The following is a 20239-nucleotide window of genomic DNA, read 5'->3' as shown; positions in this document are numbered from 1 at the left end:
AGTTTGTCTTGCCGTAGCCATGTTTGATATGCCGGATTAGAGGAGATTGTGTGATAGTTTCTGGTGGACAAGGATGCGAGCCATCAATGAATATGAAGAGGTCATAACTAATGAGGATGGATTCAATTTGGATTTTTTAGGAAAGTTAATTGGTGACGTTGAGTTTGATAGAATTATAGATTGTGAATATGGTGAGGGGATTGTTGGGGTCAAGAGGGTTGAAGAGGGAGTTGTCAATAGCCATTGGAATCGAAATCTAACCTCGTATGAGAGAGACAATTGATACCATGTAGGACGAGAGGAACAGAAAGAGATTTAGAAAAGAATGTTTTATTCATTCCATCCTTGGAACACAAAATTAACGTTTATATATACATCGAATTAACAACTATTTAACAACAATATATTTGAAATTTAAATAATAGATAACAAAGCCGATAATGCTGCAAAAGAAAAGAAAGAATCCCAGCAAAAAAATCACAGTGGTTAAATAATCTTATTATCTACCGATACCAACTTCAATAAACAATATTTTATTAAAAAATCTGAAAATTTAAAAAAAAAAACTTTATATACCTTTACGACGCCGGGGCCCTTGGGAACTACATCTCGGTGTACTTTCATGATCTTACTACAAAATCTGTGTTTCTTTTGGGATTTTTCTTTAATTCACTTTAAAATTAAATTTACGCTGAGCAAAATCGAACTCCCAAGAATATAAACACGACAATGAACGTTGAAATATATATAAACGTTTGGGGAAAGAGTTAGTGTAGTTTAATTTAAATTACTACTATATACTTAAATTCTATTTTCTATTTTTAATTAAATTATATCTTTTTATTTAAATACGATTTGTTTAAGTTTTTATTTATTGTTTCACTTAAATTATACCTTTTTATTTAAGTTATTATTTATTTAAGGTTCTATTCATTATTTACTTAAATTATATCTTTTTATTTTTAGGTTAAATTTCTTGTTTAGTATCTCTTTTATTTTTGTGTCTTTGTTTAATAACTTAGTTATTATTATTTTTATAAAATCATATATAACATATAAGGATTTTTTTTCTATTTTGATACTCCACGATTAGATTTAATAATTGATTTAACGAAAATGTTGATGCAATATTTATATAATAACAGCCTTAAATTGAACTCAATTTAAAATAATTTAATAAATCTTTAATATTAAAAAAACCTAAAATTTTGGTGTTCATTTTCACATGATATAACTATTAAATTATTAAATAGTTAATATATTATTAAATTATTAATAAATTAGTCAATTATTGAAAAAAAATGTTAAATTATTCACTTTGTTACTCCAGTTTAAGTTCGGACACTATACATGCATACGTGCGTATAGTAAATTCAATTTAGGTATGCTCATCTCATCCGTGTCTTGCATAGGGATGGGTATGAGTCAGGTTTTCAGTCAACCCGATCGACTTGAAAATTTTATATCTTTCACCTGAAACTCGATTCGATCCGAGTTTAAGTTAACTTTATCCGACCTGAAACCTGATTCGACTTTTGAGATTAAACTCAATTTCTACTCGACTTGACCTGAAATAATATAAAATTATTAATTTTATTTAATAAAATAAGGACTTAATTGAAAAAATATATATATAAAGGGGAATTATTACAATTATCTCTAAATATATGTATAATTATATTATTTTGAGTCAAATCGGATTGGGTTTTTTTCACTCTAAACTCGAATCCAACCTAACTTGAACTTATCCTCAAAAAAACCCGATCCGACCTAACTCGAACCCAAATTTTCTTTAAAAAACTAACCTAATAAAATCAAGTCGGGCTAGAAAACGTCAAATTTGGAATTCGTGTCCATCCTTACACAAATTATATATGACCATTACTGAGAAAATAGGAAAAAATAGTCGATGTGGTTTGATTTAAATTATTATTTATTTAAGGTTATATTCACTATTTCAGTTAAATCATATTTTTTTATTTTTAAAATAAATTACGTATTTGATATCTCAATTATTCTCGTGTCTTTGTTTGATTACTTAATTGTAATTCTTTATAAAATTATAATTAATATTATGTTTTGTTTTTATTTTAATACTCCATTGTAAAGTTTGACTGTTAAGTTCACAGAAATAATAATATGGCATAATATAATAATAAATTTAATCTCTAAAATCATATATTATATTAAATTAAACTTAATTCAAAATAATTTAATAAATCTTTAATATTTAACAATCCCAAAAGTTTGGTCTTCAATTTAGTTTGATATAATTACTAAATTATTAATATACTATTTAATTAATAAAATTTTTGTTCAATTGTTTAATTTGTTATATATATATATATATATATACACGCACACGTAAATTCAATTTGGATATGATCATATCTCATGTGTGTATTACACAAGTTATATATTAACGTTATTGAGAAATTAGTCCTCTTTTATTAATTAGATTATATTAATTATTTCGATTTTCTAAAATTTTAGGAAATTACATCATATTATTTCAATTAAAAATAAAAAATAATTACCCTAATAATAATTAGGAAATTAGATTTTCTTTAATTGGAAATGAGATAATAATGTACATTTTTCTTGATTTTTAAAATTTTAAGAAATGATAGTATTATATTATTTCAAATAAAAATAAAAAATAATTATCTTAATAAAAACTAGAGAATTAGTATCTTCTTCAATTGAAAATAAATAATAATGTGAGTTTCTTCTAAAAAAATTCTTTTATTAAACTTTAATGTTTTTACGAGAACGAGAGAATCTATATATTAAATTCTTAAATTTTTGATATTAAGGATAATGTATAATTGAAGGTACCGATTTCAGGCGCTGCATTGGTGTTAATTTTAGATCTAAATACGTAGACTAGCCATTTTTTTTAGTTTTTATTAAAATTCTTTAAATGGACGTTCTTCAGGTTTTCGAACTACCTAACTCAAAAGATCGATAGCGACTCCAACTCTTTTTTAAACATTTCTAATATTCTTAATTTCTGACTTCAAAAAATCATATTTATCAAAAAAAAGTTGTCATGACAGCTTGACGACTCTAATAAAAGACCGAACCCAAAAATTTTAATTTCTTAGAGAGTCTAGCCATTAAAATAATATACATTAAAAATATATACCCCATAATTATAAATTCTAATTTGACAAAAGATTCTCTCTAGACTCTAGTCTTCTATGAAACTCCTTCAATCTCTCGTTCATGATCTTCATGAACTCATCTATATTTTATATTTTTTTTCACAGAATTATTGTTAACGACTCTCCTTCTACGTGAAAAAAGATGAACTGTTAAATGCCACCCCAACAGTTTTTATCCAATCAATATTCTCCTAACCAACTTCAATAGAAAAGGAATAGTAAGGGTAGGGTTGATGGTGTAGGTATGCTCATTTTGACCTAAAAAGTGCTCCAAATATTAATGCAGTTTTAGTCCCTCAGGGAGTTGAATTATTACTTAATACTTATCCATGGCTCCCAACCCCACAACTTTTGTAGGTAAATTATAATTCAAGTATATATTATAAGGCTAAAATAAATTAAAGGTTACTGAATTATATTTAAATAGTTATTTTAATCACTAAACTTTTAATAACTACAAACTACTCACTAAATTTATCAAACTGTTATAAAATGGTTACTAGGTATTACAATAAGTGTAAAAGTTTGATAAATTCCATGACCATTTTGTAACAGTGATAAAACTTAATAATTATTTTTTAATACTTTGATAAAATTTAATGAATATTTTATAATAATTTGATAAATTCAATGATAAATTTTATAGCTTTTAAAAGTTTAATAACTTATGATGTATTTTATCCTAAAATCAATGAAATTAGTTTTGTCCCTGATTTTATGATTAAATTTTATTTGAAATCCCTATTAAATTTTATTTGAAATCCCTATTAATTTCAAATTTAATGAAACTAAGCTTTGTCCCACCTCAATTTTTGTCGTTAAAGTTATACTTTATATTCCTGATAATTTTATAATTATTAAAATTAAATTTTATCTCAATTTTTTCTACTTTATGCCCCGATCAGTTCTAACTACGATTCATATTTTTTTTCAAAAATAAAAGCATATTAAAACATAAACTTTAATTAAAAAATCAATTACATATACAAATATGTGTATAAATACTTGTCCCTTGGACATTCCATCATGGATCTGTCCATACAGCTACAAATTAGATGTCAAGGATCAAATATATCAGATTTTACTATGGGTGAATAAAAATATTTTTATGTAAAATTGATTAACAAATGATTATAGGTGGAGTGATGAAGATTTTGTATATGCATTCCATACATTTGTGTTCAAATCTTAAGAAATTATTTTTAGTTCTTTCTATTTAAATATTATATGAGCACAAACCAAGTGACTTCGATGGTAAAAGAATTGTTGTTATTCATTGAGATTTAGGGTTCGAGCACTAGGAATATCAAGGGTATGAGCATTCAACGTCAAATGGTTGAGAAATATTTTTAAATAGATATTACCTTAGATTAATAAAAATATATTATATGAAAGTAAGAAAAGATAAAACTGCCCTTATAATAATACTCATTCATCACAATTAAAATGTCACAGCTGGATGTTTGTTAAATTTTTTTAACTTTTATCGATAATAAATTTTATAAAATAAATTGCAAACAATATAAACTTTTACCATAAAGTTAAAATGTGACGATTTTATTGAAATTTGGGGATTAATATTATCCAATTAACAAGCGATACCAATTCCGTTTAATAAGCAAAGTGATAAAGCATAAGAAAAGTGAAACAAAACACACGAAAAATCTATTACAATATACACAATAGGATAATTGTATGTATCGCATGAAGATAACATCTCCGTTTCTCTCTTCTTTGTCAAACCTTATGAATAACAGCTGAATAAAATTACTAACAACAAAGGGCATAGTTTCCCTCTGTAGGGCTCTAATATTTGACTGATTACCAGTCCTGTTCCTACTCCCAATAACTGGCTCAACAATGGCGCTAACACCAACTTATTTAACGACAAACACGCACTTCCGAGTACTAATAAAGGCGATATTTAGGTTTTACAAACACTTTTCTAGGACAACTCCAGGCATATGAATATTTACAGGCCTTACCATGCAGCTCTCGGGCTTGGAAATGGAAAACGCCGAGTATAACAATATTAGTTCGAGAACAAAATATTCAACTTGTGTGCTAAATATGACTGCTTTGATGTCTGACAATGAAGCTTTTGAGCTTTTCTTTGTTTTGAGGTATCAAAGAAAGGCGGTTCCGATTTTGCCTGCAGAAAATTAGGATATGTCAAATACTGATTGAAGGGTTGAGCTAGACAAATGCAAGGGAAGGGATCAATTCGAAACCAAAATGACGTCAGTGTTTCTAAGAGGCTACCAGAAAATGTACTGATAAAAGTATCATGAAGTTCGATTTCGTGAATGGTCCTTTCTAACCGTAAGCTTCCTCTGACGTTTGTGCCCATTCAATTTTACCAAGCCAGACAAGGGGGATTTTTCCCTTACATATTTCAGGTCTTCACCATCGATCATGTACATATTTGCAGCTCCAGGCACAGTAAAGTCAGCAGGGTTTCTATTAATGCCACATTTATCATTCTCTGAACCACTTTTTGGATGGACAAGGGTACTCGAAGTACGGGTCTTCTGCTTATGTTTTGTTGCACTCTCCATTACATGAAGCTTCCTGGGAAACATAAATTCTGGAGTTCCAAGTGCCAATTTAGGCATGCTATGAACAGGAATAGATCCACAAGTATTTAAACCACTATTTGAAGATACAAATCTTTTAGATTTGTGGTTTTTATTCTGCCTTTGTGAGTCTGAGCATTTTTTCTTCTCTTTTTCTTTAGACTTGAGTGAAAAATGACCTGTAAATTCAGGTGCCTTGAAACTTTTGTCATGCTGGAATGATGGACCATCTGCTGCAGTAACTGACATACACTCACAAAAACTCCCAGGAAGGTGGCTTTTACCGTAGCAATCAAATGATGGATGCTTCATTGAAGTGGTTCTATATCCCCAAGACGGCATGCTTGAAAACTCTTTAGAGTGATCACCAGGAAGAAACGGAGTTTTCTTAACGAATCTTTGGTAACCGTCAACAGGTGCCCCCGACTGTAACCCTGCATCCATAAGGCTGAGTAAATGCATGGCTGGTATGATTTCATTAGAATACAGGTCTGAGGACCCCGTCCCATTATGTTTGCAAGGAAATGGGTAATCTGCATGTGTCCTTCTAAGGGCTTCAGAAACAAACCTCCTACAAGGCTTCTCATAGTTTGAATCCAAATTCAAGAAGTCCCGGTCATCATTTCGACTCATATTTCCCTTAGGTAGATTGCTGGGGCAATGTCTAAGCATGTCTAACTCTGCCAACTGATCTGCACACTTGTGAGGGACGCTGGGCATATAGGACATGCTATTTGGCATCATGGATGGCCATAGGAGAGCTGCTTCCTTATTCTGCTGTGGAGCACCCTGGCAGGTTTTACAAATTCCCAAGGCCCGCACATTAGCATGAGAGGAATTCTTCCCAACAATGTTTCCAATCCACTGGCAATTTTGAGCAATGTTTTGCTTGATGGAATTGGTGGCAGAAAGTTGGATTCCATCGAATGGCTTCTCTCCACATAGAGGAAAAGGCCTGAAGCCAGCAGGAGAATACCTTTGGTCCAATTGACTCATGCTGCACTGGTTTATGTCTATATGAGAGAAATAGTCAACTGACTTTTGTTTGCTAGATCCCACATTATCACCTCTTAAAAATTTGTCAATTCTTCCATTTTTAGCTCGAGGTTTCAGTTTATCGATGGTCTCTTTAAACAAGTCCATCTCTTCATTTTCATATGCTTTATTAAGATCCACCATCAGATGATTTTTGGCGTTACTTGTTTCTGGTAGCTGTTTATCGATTTCAGTATCAGGAAGACACCTTTCGTACTGATTCTTTGCCATGAGTTCAACAATTTCCATTATGTCATCTGCAGCTCCTTCCTCAGACGCCATTTCAACACACTTATCAAAATGTTCCTTAGCAACTGTCTCATGGTCCCGAAACTCCACAGTTCTCCCGTTGTTGCTTGTACCACTGAAATCCTGCAAAAAGAAACAGATGGCGAAAAAACATTCTATCAATTCAACAGAAATAACAAGGGAAAAACAGATGCACTAATTAGATGAATTATTCCTCATTACTTGGGAAATGTCCGCCATAACCAAGAATACTACTAAGTTTTCATGTCTAAGATTACATGGGCTTATATCAGAACCAGAAGAGTCATTAGTGTTCTAAATTATTTTAGAGATTTATATTTTGGTGCGAGGACTATGGATGGAAGCAAAATTAGTTTCAAAGTCGAAGGAACTAAAGATGATTTCATACCTAATCTTTGCAGATACTTATTCTGGGGAAACGCTTTAGGTTAGAGTAAGCATAAAGATAAAGCATCGTTTTCCGATGAAACCAAGCATGCATGTATATCAGAGTTCTCAATTATGTGAACCAGTTTTGTCAAAAAAGGAAAAGATATATGCACCTTTCGAAGTTTTATAACTGGTTCAAGAAAAAGGAATATTTTTGGCACCAAAGCAACAATAAAGTTTAATCTGAAAATTCCAGACACTTTGTTCTAAATATTCATCATAACCTGAATAATTCATGCATGTCAAAACTGAATGTAAAAACAAACTTGGTGACAGAGGAAGAAACCAAATTTGGGGAAAACGTTTTGCGAATATATTCAGTTTTTCATTTTAGATGCCAGCTCAGCTACTTTAGTAGCAGAAGAAAAGCCCATACCATTAGCTGAATCGAAGAACTACCAACTTCAGCAGGAGATCTGTCCTTCTGCATCTCATTCAGGAACGGTATTTTGTACGTGGTACGATTACTGTTGAGATCAACATGCATTCCCTTCCAAACGTTGACATCAGCTTGAGAAACATGATTCATGTTTAGATCTTTCCCCCCAGTATCGTATTCACTGAGAACATGCCCTTGTCCATATCTGATTGTAGTGCTATATTTTGCATCATATCTTTTAGCAGACAAGGAATTATTAGGAGAAAATTGCAGTCCTTGATTAGCTGGTGTATCCTGTGTTGCTTCAAGCAGGACAGCTACATTCTCAGTCTGTCTTATTTCAACATCTTTCCTCGAAATCGGACCTTCTCTGAGATTGCCATTGTTCCAAGGAACTCTAGAAGTTTGACAATCATGATCTTGATGCATCTTGCTCTTTTTCTTCAACAGATTAGATTTTTTCTCTGCCTTCAGGGCAGATTCAGGAAAGGGATTTAACCCACCGCCTGTATATACATCATTTGATTTGTACAAAATAATATCAGAGGCATCATTCTTAGTGGTATCTCCAGGGGGCTTTTTCTGTCTTTCCTTCTGCAAATTTTCTCGAGACAGGTGCAAGGATGAACATTCATCAAAATTCTGGGTCTTTTTACTTTTCTTCTTTCCTAGAATAGGACCTTTATCTACTTTAGCATTAACCAAACTGCTCTTTGATGGAGCCTGTGAGCTGCTTCTGTTAATCGAACCTTCTGAATCAGAACTTGTGATTCCATCATCACTTTCTGCATCTCCGTTGATGGTCTTAAGGTTTTTATGCTCATTATTTGGAGAGCACATAAATTCTATAGGAACCCATTCTTCATCCTGTGGTGTCTTTCTTTTCTTTCTACGAGCCAAACTGCTTGTAACACTTCCGTGGAAATTAACATGACCTTGGGAAGTAGATATTGAATCCATGCCTATAGATGCATTAGGAATGGTACTGGAAGGAGAATCCTCAGTACTCGTGAGATTAGTTTTTCCATCGTCGTTTGTACCCAACAGTTCAGTTACCAGACGCACCTTATGGTTTTTTCTTCGATGCAAGCTGCCAGACACAGTTCCAGGCAATACCTCATCACTTTCAGATGATGCATAACCACGATCACCTAATTCCAATGAAGGATGTTCATCTGTATGATTCTTAATAGCATTGGGAACCCTGTGAGCCATACTCGCTATCCCATGGGATCCAGAACATCTCACCAACTCCATCTGTTGATCACAGGCAGATTTTCCCATTTCACATGTTTCAGTGGCATCCTTAACTGTGCACTCCACATTTGATTCAAGAATCTTGACACCAGCAACTTCATTATCTTTTAAATCAGGATTACAAAGTTGCAGAGAAGCAACTGTTGCAGAAATCAGAAGTGTTATGGCAGCAAATGCAGTTCCAATTTCAGTTGCTATGCGGGAAAATGCTTAAGCTTATTTAGATAGCCTTTTACTCATGGTAACGTACCTTTTTCATCAGAACCAAGTGTTTTCCACATAAGGCTAGAAACTTCTATTCCGGCATAATTTGAAATATGGATTTCCTTATTATTGTTATTCTCTAAGATATCTGCTTTCCCTGGGAAAAGAATTAAATAAAATTAATGTTCTAATTTAGTGGTAATAATAGAAGAATTGAGCTAAAACAGAAATGTACCTACAGCCGGTATATCTGCATTTCCCGCTTTCTTTTCACTTTTCTCACTAACCAAAGGATGACAGGTACTGCTATTAATATTCACACAAGCAGCATCACCAGAATTTCTAGAGTCAATATAAATCTTTCCAGTCTGCTGCAAATCTGATGAACATATCAAAGCATCCCCACGGGATGGCACATGGGAACAAGAGCCAAAGGATTTCAATTTGCTACTGTTATTAGTAACAATTCTTTCTTCGTTTATAATGCTTTCGGTCCCAGTTTCCTGCAGACAGTGCTGGCAACACCACCATCTGAACTTCGGAACAAGTAAAGGAGGAAGCTTACAGATTTGTTCTTCAAAAATATTCTGGTCACCATCTAATGCAAACGGCCAACTTTTCTTCCAGTCTTTTTTGCGCATCTCAGATGCATATCCACTGCATTTAAATCAAAGGGAATTTATGAGGTTAACTTCCAACATGACCACTAATGCGCCACAAAGAACTATACATCTGCAAAAGCTATACATATCAAATCTTTCAATAAGTTTCCTTCAATTAAAAACTTTAGCCCCTTCGTTAGATATCATTACATCAATTTGATGTTTAGTATGTCGTCATATTGTTGGAGATATGGTCTCAGCAAAACTATAACTAGAATATCCAAAACAGTTTGATAGTTTGATTCATTCCCGAAAGTGTGGAAAAATTCATCACGCGCACACAGAAACGAGCATGCTATGAAGTTACTGAGGAAGAACAAACAATAGAAAGAAAAAAACAAGTTAATTAATTCTTTCAACAATTCTCGTATATCTCTTCCACTAAGGAGAATACATCTCTTAAAATTCATATACTTACTGTGTATAGCTCCCACACTCAAACAACAGCCACCGTAAACCCATTTTCAACAACAATGGTAGTAAAAAGAGAAGTTGAGAAAGTGCAGCAAATATACAAGAGCACTGATTGCTAAGGATCACAGCTTACCGGATAGAAAAATATTCACACTTCCTAGTATCAATGTCATCAATAGCATTGATGAGATCTATGGATATTGAGTCAATCTTTGTGTGTGATTCCACAGACTTGGAAACTAGATTAGAACTGCAACTGTGATGAGTTCCCTTGATCCCAGCAGATGCCTCCATGCTATATATGACTAATTAATTGATGAAACCTATACACAACAATTAGATATGTCATGTGCACTGTAAGCTATGTAATCGACAAGCATGAAGCACTAGGATATTAAGCACACAATTCATAATTCCTTGGAAATTCAAGATGAAATAACAGTCGTATTGTAAAATGGATCCACTGAAAAGATGAGAAGCAGTAAAGGCCCTATATATGGTAATTTATTACATAAAATAATAACTTAGCAGCAGACGCGTGAGTACTTGAAAGGGAACAAAATTGGAAACCCTAGTTCCTAGTGAAATCAAACATAAATATGTTTGCAGTTACTAGATTAATGTATTAACAACATCCTATTAGATTATAAACCAAAACTCATCCATTTATAACACAAAGTAAATCATCAAATAATAACCAACATGTTAGGGTTTTATCAGATAACACCAACTAAAGTTTGAGATGATGATAACAGCTTCGTTTATCCCCTCTATATCAAAGCAAAAAACAATCAACTTCAAAAATCACCTCGAAGTCTTCGAGTTTGATGTTAAAATAACCCACATCAATCCATGAAATGAAAATTTTATCTAGGGTTTCAAAGGCATCAAATTCACGAGACAGTGAACAGTGAACATCATCTCTACCACCGGAAAACCGATGCAAGAATACACATAAAATATCCCAAAAAAGTGAGAATATTAACCCATTAAGCAAAACCCAGATGCTAAAATGACAATAAAAGGCTAAACTTAACGTGCTAAACACAGTAAACTAACCCCAGATAACTGAAATAAAAAAGAAAAGCTCCAGCTCAGCTCAGCTCAACCACATATTAATAATTCAAAGAAACGAAAAATCAAAAACAAAAGAAACCCAGAGCTTGAAATTGTAATTAGATCAGAAGATAAAAATACCTTATTTATCTGTGTTAGGTACCTGCTAAGAAAATCCAAAACCAACCCAGCTTCGATTCTTCACGGCCAGTCGAGAAAACGGTATCAAAAGAAAGAACATTGATCGAGTAAGAAGAATATCAGATCTTTACGGGGAGATTGAAGCTCGTCGTATATAATTTGAGTGCGAAGTTTTGAGAAACCCTAGCTGAACAAAGAAGAGGTTTTTCGATTATTTTAGAGAGAGAAATATAGAGGAATAGATACATAAGAGTATTTGTCTTTTGTCCTTGAAAGGAGGAGGGTCTGCTGTAGTTGTAATAAAAATCATCTGTAAATATATTATTTTATTTAGAGTAAAATACATAAAGGTCAGTGATTTGTTCAGAAATAATCTTTTTAACCAGTAAACTTTTAAATCCTATAAAATAATTATTAAATTTATGAAACTATTACAAAATAGTCTCTTTGTATTTTAAAAATCATCCGAAAATATATGTAGTTAATGTTATTTATTATTTAATTTGATTTAGGGTAAAATATATCAGAGGCCATTAAATTATACTAAAATGATCTTTTTTAACTAATGAACTTTCAATTCTTATAAAACAGTCATTAAATTTATCAAAATATTATAAAATGGTTATCATATATTCCAAAAAATATATGGAAATATATTGGTTTTTATTTTATTTTATATAGGGTAAAATATATCAGATCTAATTAAAATATATTAAAATAATATTTTTTACTAGTAAACTTTCAAATCTTACAAAACAGTCATTTAATTTATCAAAAAAAATTACAAAATGATCCCTTTATATCATAAAATAGAAATAAATTTTGATGATTTTAAGGACCATTTTTTAATAATTATGTAATTTTAATTACTATTTTGTTACAACTAAATAATATGTAATGATTATTTTATAATTTTTTGGAAAGTTTACTAATCATTTTGTATCATTTGAAAGTTAGCTGGCCATTAAAATTATTCTGTAATAGTTAAGTGATGTATATTGTAATTTATCCTTTATTTTATTTTAGAGAGAGAGAGTTAAGGTGAAAAAATAAATGATAGGAAAAGAACCAATGGATTTAACCCACGTGGAAGTGGGTTCGGTTCTTATGGCGTTTCCATTATGGGTGTTGCCCTAGATTGGAAAAGTAAAAAAAAACGCACTACTTCAACGCGTTTGTTGCACGCTCCTGTTCCTCCGCATTAATTCCTTTTTTTTTTAATATTCACCGTCTTATATGCGGTCTCAAAGATGCTCTTCGCACATAAACAACCTTTGATTGGAGCGTCCATGGAAGGGCGTGGAGTTAGTTTGAGATTAAAACCCTAAGGTTTAATGGCATTTTTAAGTATGTTTAACCCTAATTATCCCATTGATATTGCGTATAGTGGTGGTTTAAAAAATATTTTTTAGAATTGACATATATATTAATAATAAAAAATTTCTTAATAAGACAAGTAAAAATAAAAATTTAAAGTGGATATTTTCAGTAAAATAGACAATAAATATTAAAAAAAAATATATTTTTAGTGTGAACACTAAAAATTAAGTACATCAGCCATTGGAGCGTATGGTGTGGATCACATTCATTTGGGTTTGGGACATATTAATATTACCTTCATTTCGATCTTTGAATATAGAATATTTGAAGTGCATTTTTTTATCTTTAAACATATTAACAACAGAATGTACCAAAATTATGTACTTACATTGATTTCGTTTGTAAAATTTTAACATTTTATTAGCGCTGAATGATTCTCGTGTATGTAAATTGTTTATATTCTAAAAGGAATATTTATTTTTATTCTACCCTTAAGTGTGACTCTCACGTTTCACCTAAATTGTAGTAGGCTTTAAACCTACAATCTCCTCATTACAATAAATTCTTTCATTTATCCATATATATATTGTTTCACCAAATGGTAGATTAATTACTTGAATATTGGGGTAAAGTTGAATAAAGTCGTAAAATAGAATGAAATTAGGGTAGATTGGGGTTTGAGGTAATAGATAGAAGATGAAATTTTAAAAAAGATAAAATATATTAGAGGTTAGTAAATTACGTTCAAATAATCGTTTTGATTATTAAACTTTTAAGTGGTCATTAAATTTATTGAAGTGTGATAAAATGATCAATGCGACATTATAATAAGTGTAAAAGTTTGATAACATTTGTAACATTTTAGTAAAGTTAATAATTATTTTATAACTTTTAAAAAGTTTAATAATCAAAATAATTGGTTAAGAATTGCCCAATGACTTATAGTTGTACTTTACCCGTTTTAAAATATTAAAAAGAAAGACGCCCCATTAAAAATAAGTTATAATTAATCTCATTTTTGTTAATTATGACTTGTTGGGACTGACTTTTTAAATTTAAAAAAGTTGAAATCTTTACTTATAATCAAGTATATTATTCCGCTTTCTTCCTCTTCGTCTCTTTTTTTATATAGTTTACGTGAATTTTATTGATTAATTTAATTTTTTTTAATTTTGTTTAATCAGTTGTGGCATCTGTTTTAATGTAGTTTATGATCCCCTGTTATCTTATTTTCTTTTCTTTTGTAATTTTTAATAAGAATAACTATGTCTTTGTGTCATGTTCTCTGTTTTTTTGACACATTTATATCGGCCTTCGTGACATGTTTTTCTCTGCCTTTTGGAAGCTTATTATATTTTGCTGTTGTTTACGGTTTTTTGTCGTTATTTTTTGTTTATCTTTTTTCTCACGGTTGGATTTGACATTGTCACGACTAATCAAAATGACACTTATTTGTTATCATAATGATATTCCCTGCTTTGGACCCTCAGATTATTTGGATACACGTTTTGCGTTGGTAGATAGCTTTCTCACGTCGTTTGACTTTGATTTGTATTTTTCGGTGGTCTTTTAGTAGCTTCATCTCTTATGTGGTTCGATTACTGATGCAGTCAGATTTGTTTGTATCTTTATTTTATTCGAGTATTTGGTTAGGTTTTTTAACATTTTCCTTCTTTGGTCCTTATGTGATCTAAGTGGGTAGTTTGTAAGAAAATGTCATAATTATATTTTAGATTTACGATTATGCTTGTAAATCTTCATTGTAATTTTGGATTTTTTCTATTTTTAATAAAACTAGTGACTTTCTATAAAAAAAATAAATATATTAAAATTTTGTTGATTTCCCCCCATTTTTTTCCAAATTAAAAGAAATCATTGATTCCATTTGGAAAGAAAGTGTGTCCAAAAATTCACATGTTACGCATACATCTTTCCTCATATATCAAATGTTAGTTGCTTATTGGTTTTATTGAATGTGTGAATTTGATTTTAGGATAAAAATATATCGTATGCCATTTAATTATTAATAAAATTAAAAATTGATCTCTAAATTTTAAAGATTTATAAATGGGTCACCCAATTAATCGGTTTTTAAAAACACGTCACTCTATCGTTAAAAATGAGATGTTAACTTTTTAGTTATAATCAAACCACTCTATTTAATCGGTTATTACAATCAGGTTACTCAATTTACCGATTTTTATAACCATGACACACAATTATAAATTGAAAAGTTTCAATGTATGTTGCAACTTAACAAAAGAAACAAAAAATAAAACGAGTAAGATATTTGGTTCAATGGTGTGGTGGCACAGCTAGCTAGCACATGTTTCCCAACTAGAAAAGTGCAAGGCTAGCTTATTTAAGAGAAACCATGTTAATATGATTTGGATCCACAAAATCATATCAACCATACGTTTCTTCCTCCATCAAATTTATAATATTTAACAAATCCTCTTCATTTAATGGTAAATGCTTTATAAATGGGTGTTTTGAGTTCGTCAAGCTATATTCTTAACCTTTAAAATTTCGGATATTTTTATAGAGGGGTAAAAAAAATTTTGTTTAAGAATTTAAAGACTAGAAATAGTGATAAAGGAGCCATGGGTGGATGCCATTGACGAATGTGTGGATTTTGGGGACATAAAAATGTGTTGAATTGGGTCTAATGACTGAAACAAAGAAAGGGATGCATCATTCATCCTTTCCCTGTGTAGAGGGCCCTCCGTTTATAATGTTTTCTTCCATTACACCCTACACCCATGGTCTCAATCAGAGATGAATCAGAGGCCAATATACATGTATTTTATGTATTTTAAGGTGGGACCGTGAAATTTGAATTTATTTATAGTAGTTATTTATTTTATTATGATATTTACTTTAAAATTTTATGTGTGTTTAACTCATTTAAAATCTTTTACACTTAAAATTGAATCGAATGAATCTTCTCTAAATTTGTGTTAGATCAAATGAGAATAAGAAAATATTATATTCAAATTAAGTTTGGATATATCGAAAACTAGACTAAATCTGACTCATTATTATATCTAGACCTAATACAAAATTATACAGTCAAAAATAAAATAAAACTCAAAAGAAGTGTTCTTTCTATGACCCGAGTTCCCAAATCATAGCTGCCTTTCCCAGACAACAGCCAAGTTTGACTCAGAAGAAGGCACAACAGAAAGATATTTTGGTGAATCTAAGAGATTCTTTTCTGCAGAAACTTTGGATAAAAATCACACAAAACCCTGCAAAAATGCTCTTGATTTAAAAGCCGTAAAATTCAACTCAATTTAAAAAAAAATCAAATTTTTTGAATTGACTTGATATTAAAAACTTGAGTTTGACTCATGATTTTACAAATTTGATTTAATTAAAAAAATCAAATAAAGTTTAAATTATAAAATAAATGTCGTTAACTTAATTAACTTGAAACATTTTTATATCGCTTCCATCGGTTACTCAGCCCTAATAAGATGAGCTAGAAGATTAGGTGATACATGAAGGGAAATAGCAGAGCTTGTAAGGTAATCATAAAACCCAGAACTTTCTTCTGCGCTCAAGAACAGTTTATTTCTCTCAAATATTACAATTAAATAAATAAATATCCAAAAATAACGGTATTATGTTTGTATGTATATGTATATACGTGAGTGTAGTCTATATATATACACTCATTTTTATACCAAATCTCTTGTATAACGCGTACAGTGCAGGTATAAGATCTAGGTATAGTTTTGACTAAACCAGAAAGCTCAGTTAATAGCTTTCTGCCAATTCCAGCGAGATTTGTCTTTTTTTTCCCTGCATACACGCGTCCGTACAATATGTTTTTGTGATTAATAATACTAATATTTTCAGTAATTTTGGGTTTTCCTTTATGAAATTTGGTTAAATTCAAGTACTATTTTTTATTATTTTATCTGTAAGAATATTTTGTTTATGAATATATATTTTTATGAAATATTATTGATAAAATCTAGTGTTAAACTTTTTAATTTTATTTATAAATTCAAAAGAAATCGAATCCTTATTTATAATTAAATCCTTAAACCCTAATTAATTATACGCACCAAATAAGGCAATTGATGTTTAAGTTTAAACATATTAAAAAAAAAGATGTTTAAGTTTAAACGAAATCGCTTGTACTAATTAAATTAAAAATAATAACGTGCTTAAATAAAAACCTTAACCTAATGAAATAGTTTAAAGATGGTTTCAAAATTCTTCAAACTATTAAATATTTTTCATCATTTCTTGAAATTTCTTTTTACAAATTTGAGATTCCAATTACATAAGATAAAATATTAGAAGGCACAATAATGAATTTACAGTGTCGACCCTAAATTTTGATTTTTTTTGATAACTTATTTTATTGATTTTATTTAATCTAAAATTTTATTATTTTCATCTTATATAAAAAATTTATATTGTTTACATATGTATGTCTACCCTAATAAAATTTTTTTGGATCATCACTGAGAATGATAAATTTCCTAAGTTCAAAAAAAATGAGACTTATTAGGTATTTAATCTTAAAAATTATAGGTGATAAAATTGATATATTTTAAAATACTATCAAACCAACAAGTTTATAAGGGACAAGAGTAGCTCGCACTCTCAATGTGCATTCATCCCTATATGATACTATCATTTACCTTTTTACTGGTTAATTAATCTGAATCAAGTACTATAAAAGTCCATGATAAGAATGATATTTTCAATCTACTTCGACTCATTAATAATATCAAAATACAAAATCGATACCTAAAAGATCTAACGTCTCATATTTCATCATGTTGGATCAACCTATTAGTGATAAGATAATTTTATTCTAAGGAGCAAAACACCATAAACTCATTCCATTGTCATTCTTTTAATTTTTAAAAATGGGAAATGGTGTATATCTTTTTCATGGCAGTTGGAGGCTTAATTTTAAAATATCAGTTGTGGAAATATTAATCAATGCTTACAAAGCAATGTCATTTAGCAATGGTGGAACGAGGAGAACAAGTGAAATCAATTGGGTAAACTACATATTTAATACCTAGAGTTTCACTTTTAATACGTTTTAGTACTTGGACTTTCATTTTTTACAGAATCATACCTAACGTTTAGTTTTTTTTCATTTTAGTACCCACCGTTAAAAATTTAATGATAGAACTAACGTGACATTTTTTTAAAAATTATTATTTATATTTTTATTTAATTAATTTATTCAACTAATAAAGTGGTGACACGTTGACACTGACAGGAATCAAGCGTGGGTTTCCTTGGAGGAAAATGAGTGTCCGACCATTTAGGCTAAGCATAACAATGATACTAAATTACCAAAGATTATATTTAACTTATATTTATTTATTTATTTAAATAATTAATAAGATCAAATTAAAAATTAATATTTTATCCTTATAATTTTAAATATAATTTTTTATTTATTTTCATAAATAATTACAAGTTATAAATTTATTGTTAAATTTTAAATTATTAAATAAATATAAATAATATTAAATTTTAGTTATTAAAATTTTATTTTTTTAATTTAAATATTAAAGAACTAAATACATATAATTTTAAATTACTTATGATAGAATATAATTTTTTAATATTTAATTTATTTTAAAATAATTTAAAACTTGATTTCTATTATAATAAATATTATAAATTTAATTTTTAAAATAAATTAATATAAAAATTCATAAAATATATAAATATTTATTTAATTATTTTTAAAATTGAAATGAGAAATTATTTAATTTTAATTTAATATTTTTATAAGTTAAATAATAATTTTGGTATGTGTTACATCAATTCTTAATCTGATTTAATGGTTAAATGTTCGAATATTTATTGGTTAAATGTTTATTTTATAATTATAGTTTATATAAGTTAAATACAAACTTCAGCAAATTGATACCAACGACATGCTTGACCTAGATGGTTAGGCGACCATTCTTACCCTAAGGTAACCTAACTTCTGTACTTGGTAGTCTCTTTTAAAGAGATTTTTCCTTTATTCTATTTCTAATAAGGTGTTGACGTGTGTCATTACCGTATTAGTTGAATTGTTGAACCATGCTTTGATATTTTGATGTATGAAAAATTAATATTTTTCAAAGAAAAATTAATATTTTTCAAAGAAAAATTAATATTTTTCAAAGAAAATTTAAGATTATTTTTTATTCGATTTTCAAGATTGTGTTCGATTATAGCATTTTAATATATAAATTCTTTTTAAGGTCAAAAACTCCATCTTTACTCCTTACTCTTTTGAAAATTCAAGCCATATACTGAAAATAATTTCCAAACATTTTTACAAACAGATTTTAATCGAGTCAAAAATTAATTTTTAAAGCTGTAGTACTGATACGACAAGAATCATACTGACACTGTCATTTTCGATGTCAAATAAATTCATTTTTCTCAATTAATAAATAAGGAAATACGTAATATAGAGAAATAAGGGTTGAATCCTCAGAGACTTAGAAAATCACAATTTTATGTTTGAATGGTTTTAGCCAGATGTGAATAGTAAAAAGGTGGTTTGTAATATGAGATATAAATAGTAAAAAATGATGAAATAAATAAAAGTAATTTAAAAAAATAAGAGAATAAAGATTGTGATTAAATACTGTAAAAATAGCCTCAAGCTTCGCTTTGACTCAATTTCCTTTAGATCATCGAATAAGATTTTCCCTCCGAGATTCACGTCAGTTACTTTGTCTACAAGGGCTATCTCTGTGACTCTATCTTGTATATCGAATACCCAAGACAATCTTTGATTCTGGCTTCGAAAATTGATTCTATCAACATCAATTGTCGTAGATCAATTACTGTTTAAGTTCGTGGCTACCGACTCGGATTGTTGCTTCAATAACCGTCAATTCCGATCTCAATTCCCTCTTGGCGAAGCCATCTCGCCAAGTGTGTTCCCAGGAAGTCGAATTTGCTTTCTATAAGCCGAATCTTCCTCCCACACATTTAATTGCAACAACCTCTTGACCAAAGTCAATCTTTGATTTTGAAAACTGTTTTGATTTTGGAAAAAAATAAGCGCAGAGATTGAGAGAGATATTTCGAAGATATTAAGGGTCTGTTTCAATTATCCCGTTGGAATTTAGTCATCACGTCAGCTCTCGGCTTATGAAAAATTTAGCTAAGCATGACAAAAGTCATACTTAGCATATTAAAAACAAAACTTGAAAATAAAAGAAAAATGAAAACTTGAAAAAGTAAAAAGAGAAAACTTTAATAAAACTAGAGAGAAAAGAAGATTGTAATTTTGAGTGATGAGTTTAGGCTTACCCCAAGTGGGTATTTATAACC

At 29.7% G+C, this 20239-nt stretch overlaps 1 protein-coding gene across 1 annotated transcript; it reads right to left on the bottom strand.

Annotated features, from left to right (window-relative positions):
* Positions 1 to 4810: 4810 nt before the first annotated feature.
* On the bottom strand, positions 4811 to 11841 carry LOC120197511 (protein EMBRYONIC FLOWER 1-like). The gene is made up of 8 exons (XM_039199017.1): positions 11591 to 11841; positions 10634 to 10702; positions 10527 to 10603; positions 9553 to 9974; positions 9364 to 9474; positions 7854 to 9253; positions 5430 to 7150; positions 4811 to 5319 (listed from the first exon to the last, which is right to left on the bottom strand). The coding sequence occupies exons 2-7, from the start codon at positions 10685 to 10687 to the stop codon at positions 5453 to 5455; spliced, it is 3762 nt and encodes a 1253-aa protein (XP_039054948.1). The 5' UTR covers positions 10688 to 10702; positions 11591 to 11841; the 3' UTR covers positions 4811 to 5319; positions 5430 to 5452.
* Positions 11842 to 20239: the final 8398 nt, after the last annotated feature.

The sequence above is a fragment of the Hibiscus syriacus genome, unplaced genomic scaffold (assembly GCF_006381635.1).
Source record: "Hibiscus syriacus cultivar Baekdansim isolate YM2019G1 unplaced genomic scaffold, ASM638163v2 tig00117048_pilon, whole genome shotgun sequence".
Taxonomy (NCBI): domain Eukaryota; kingdom Viridiplantae; phylum Streptophyta; class Magnoliopsida; order Malvales; family Malvaceae; genus Hibiscus; species Hibiscus syriacus.
This window is presented reverse-complemented; position numbering and strand designations above follow the sequence as displayed.

Excerpts from the sequence above, each read along its gene's own strand:
- LOC120197511 (XM_039199017.1), bottom strand. The coding sequence starts at position 10,687 with ATGGAGGCATCTGCTGGGATCAAGGGAACTCATCACAGTTGCAGTTCT. Across the intron at positions 9,475-9,552 it reads TGCAGATATACCGGCTGTAG|GGAAAGCAGATATCTTAGAG; the intron begins GTACATTTCTGT and ends TTCTTTTCCCAG. Across the intron at positions 7,151-7,853 it reads GTTCTTCGATTCAGCTAATG|GATTTCAGTGGTACAAGCAA; the intron begins GTATGGGCTTTT and ends TTCTTTTTGCAG.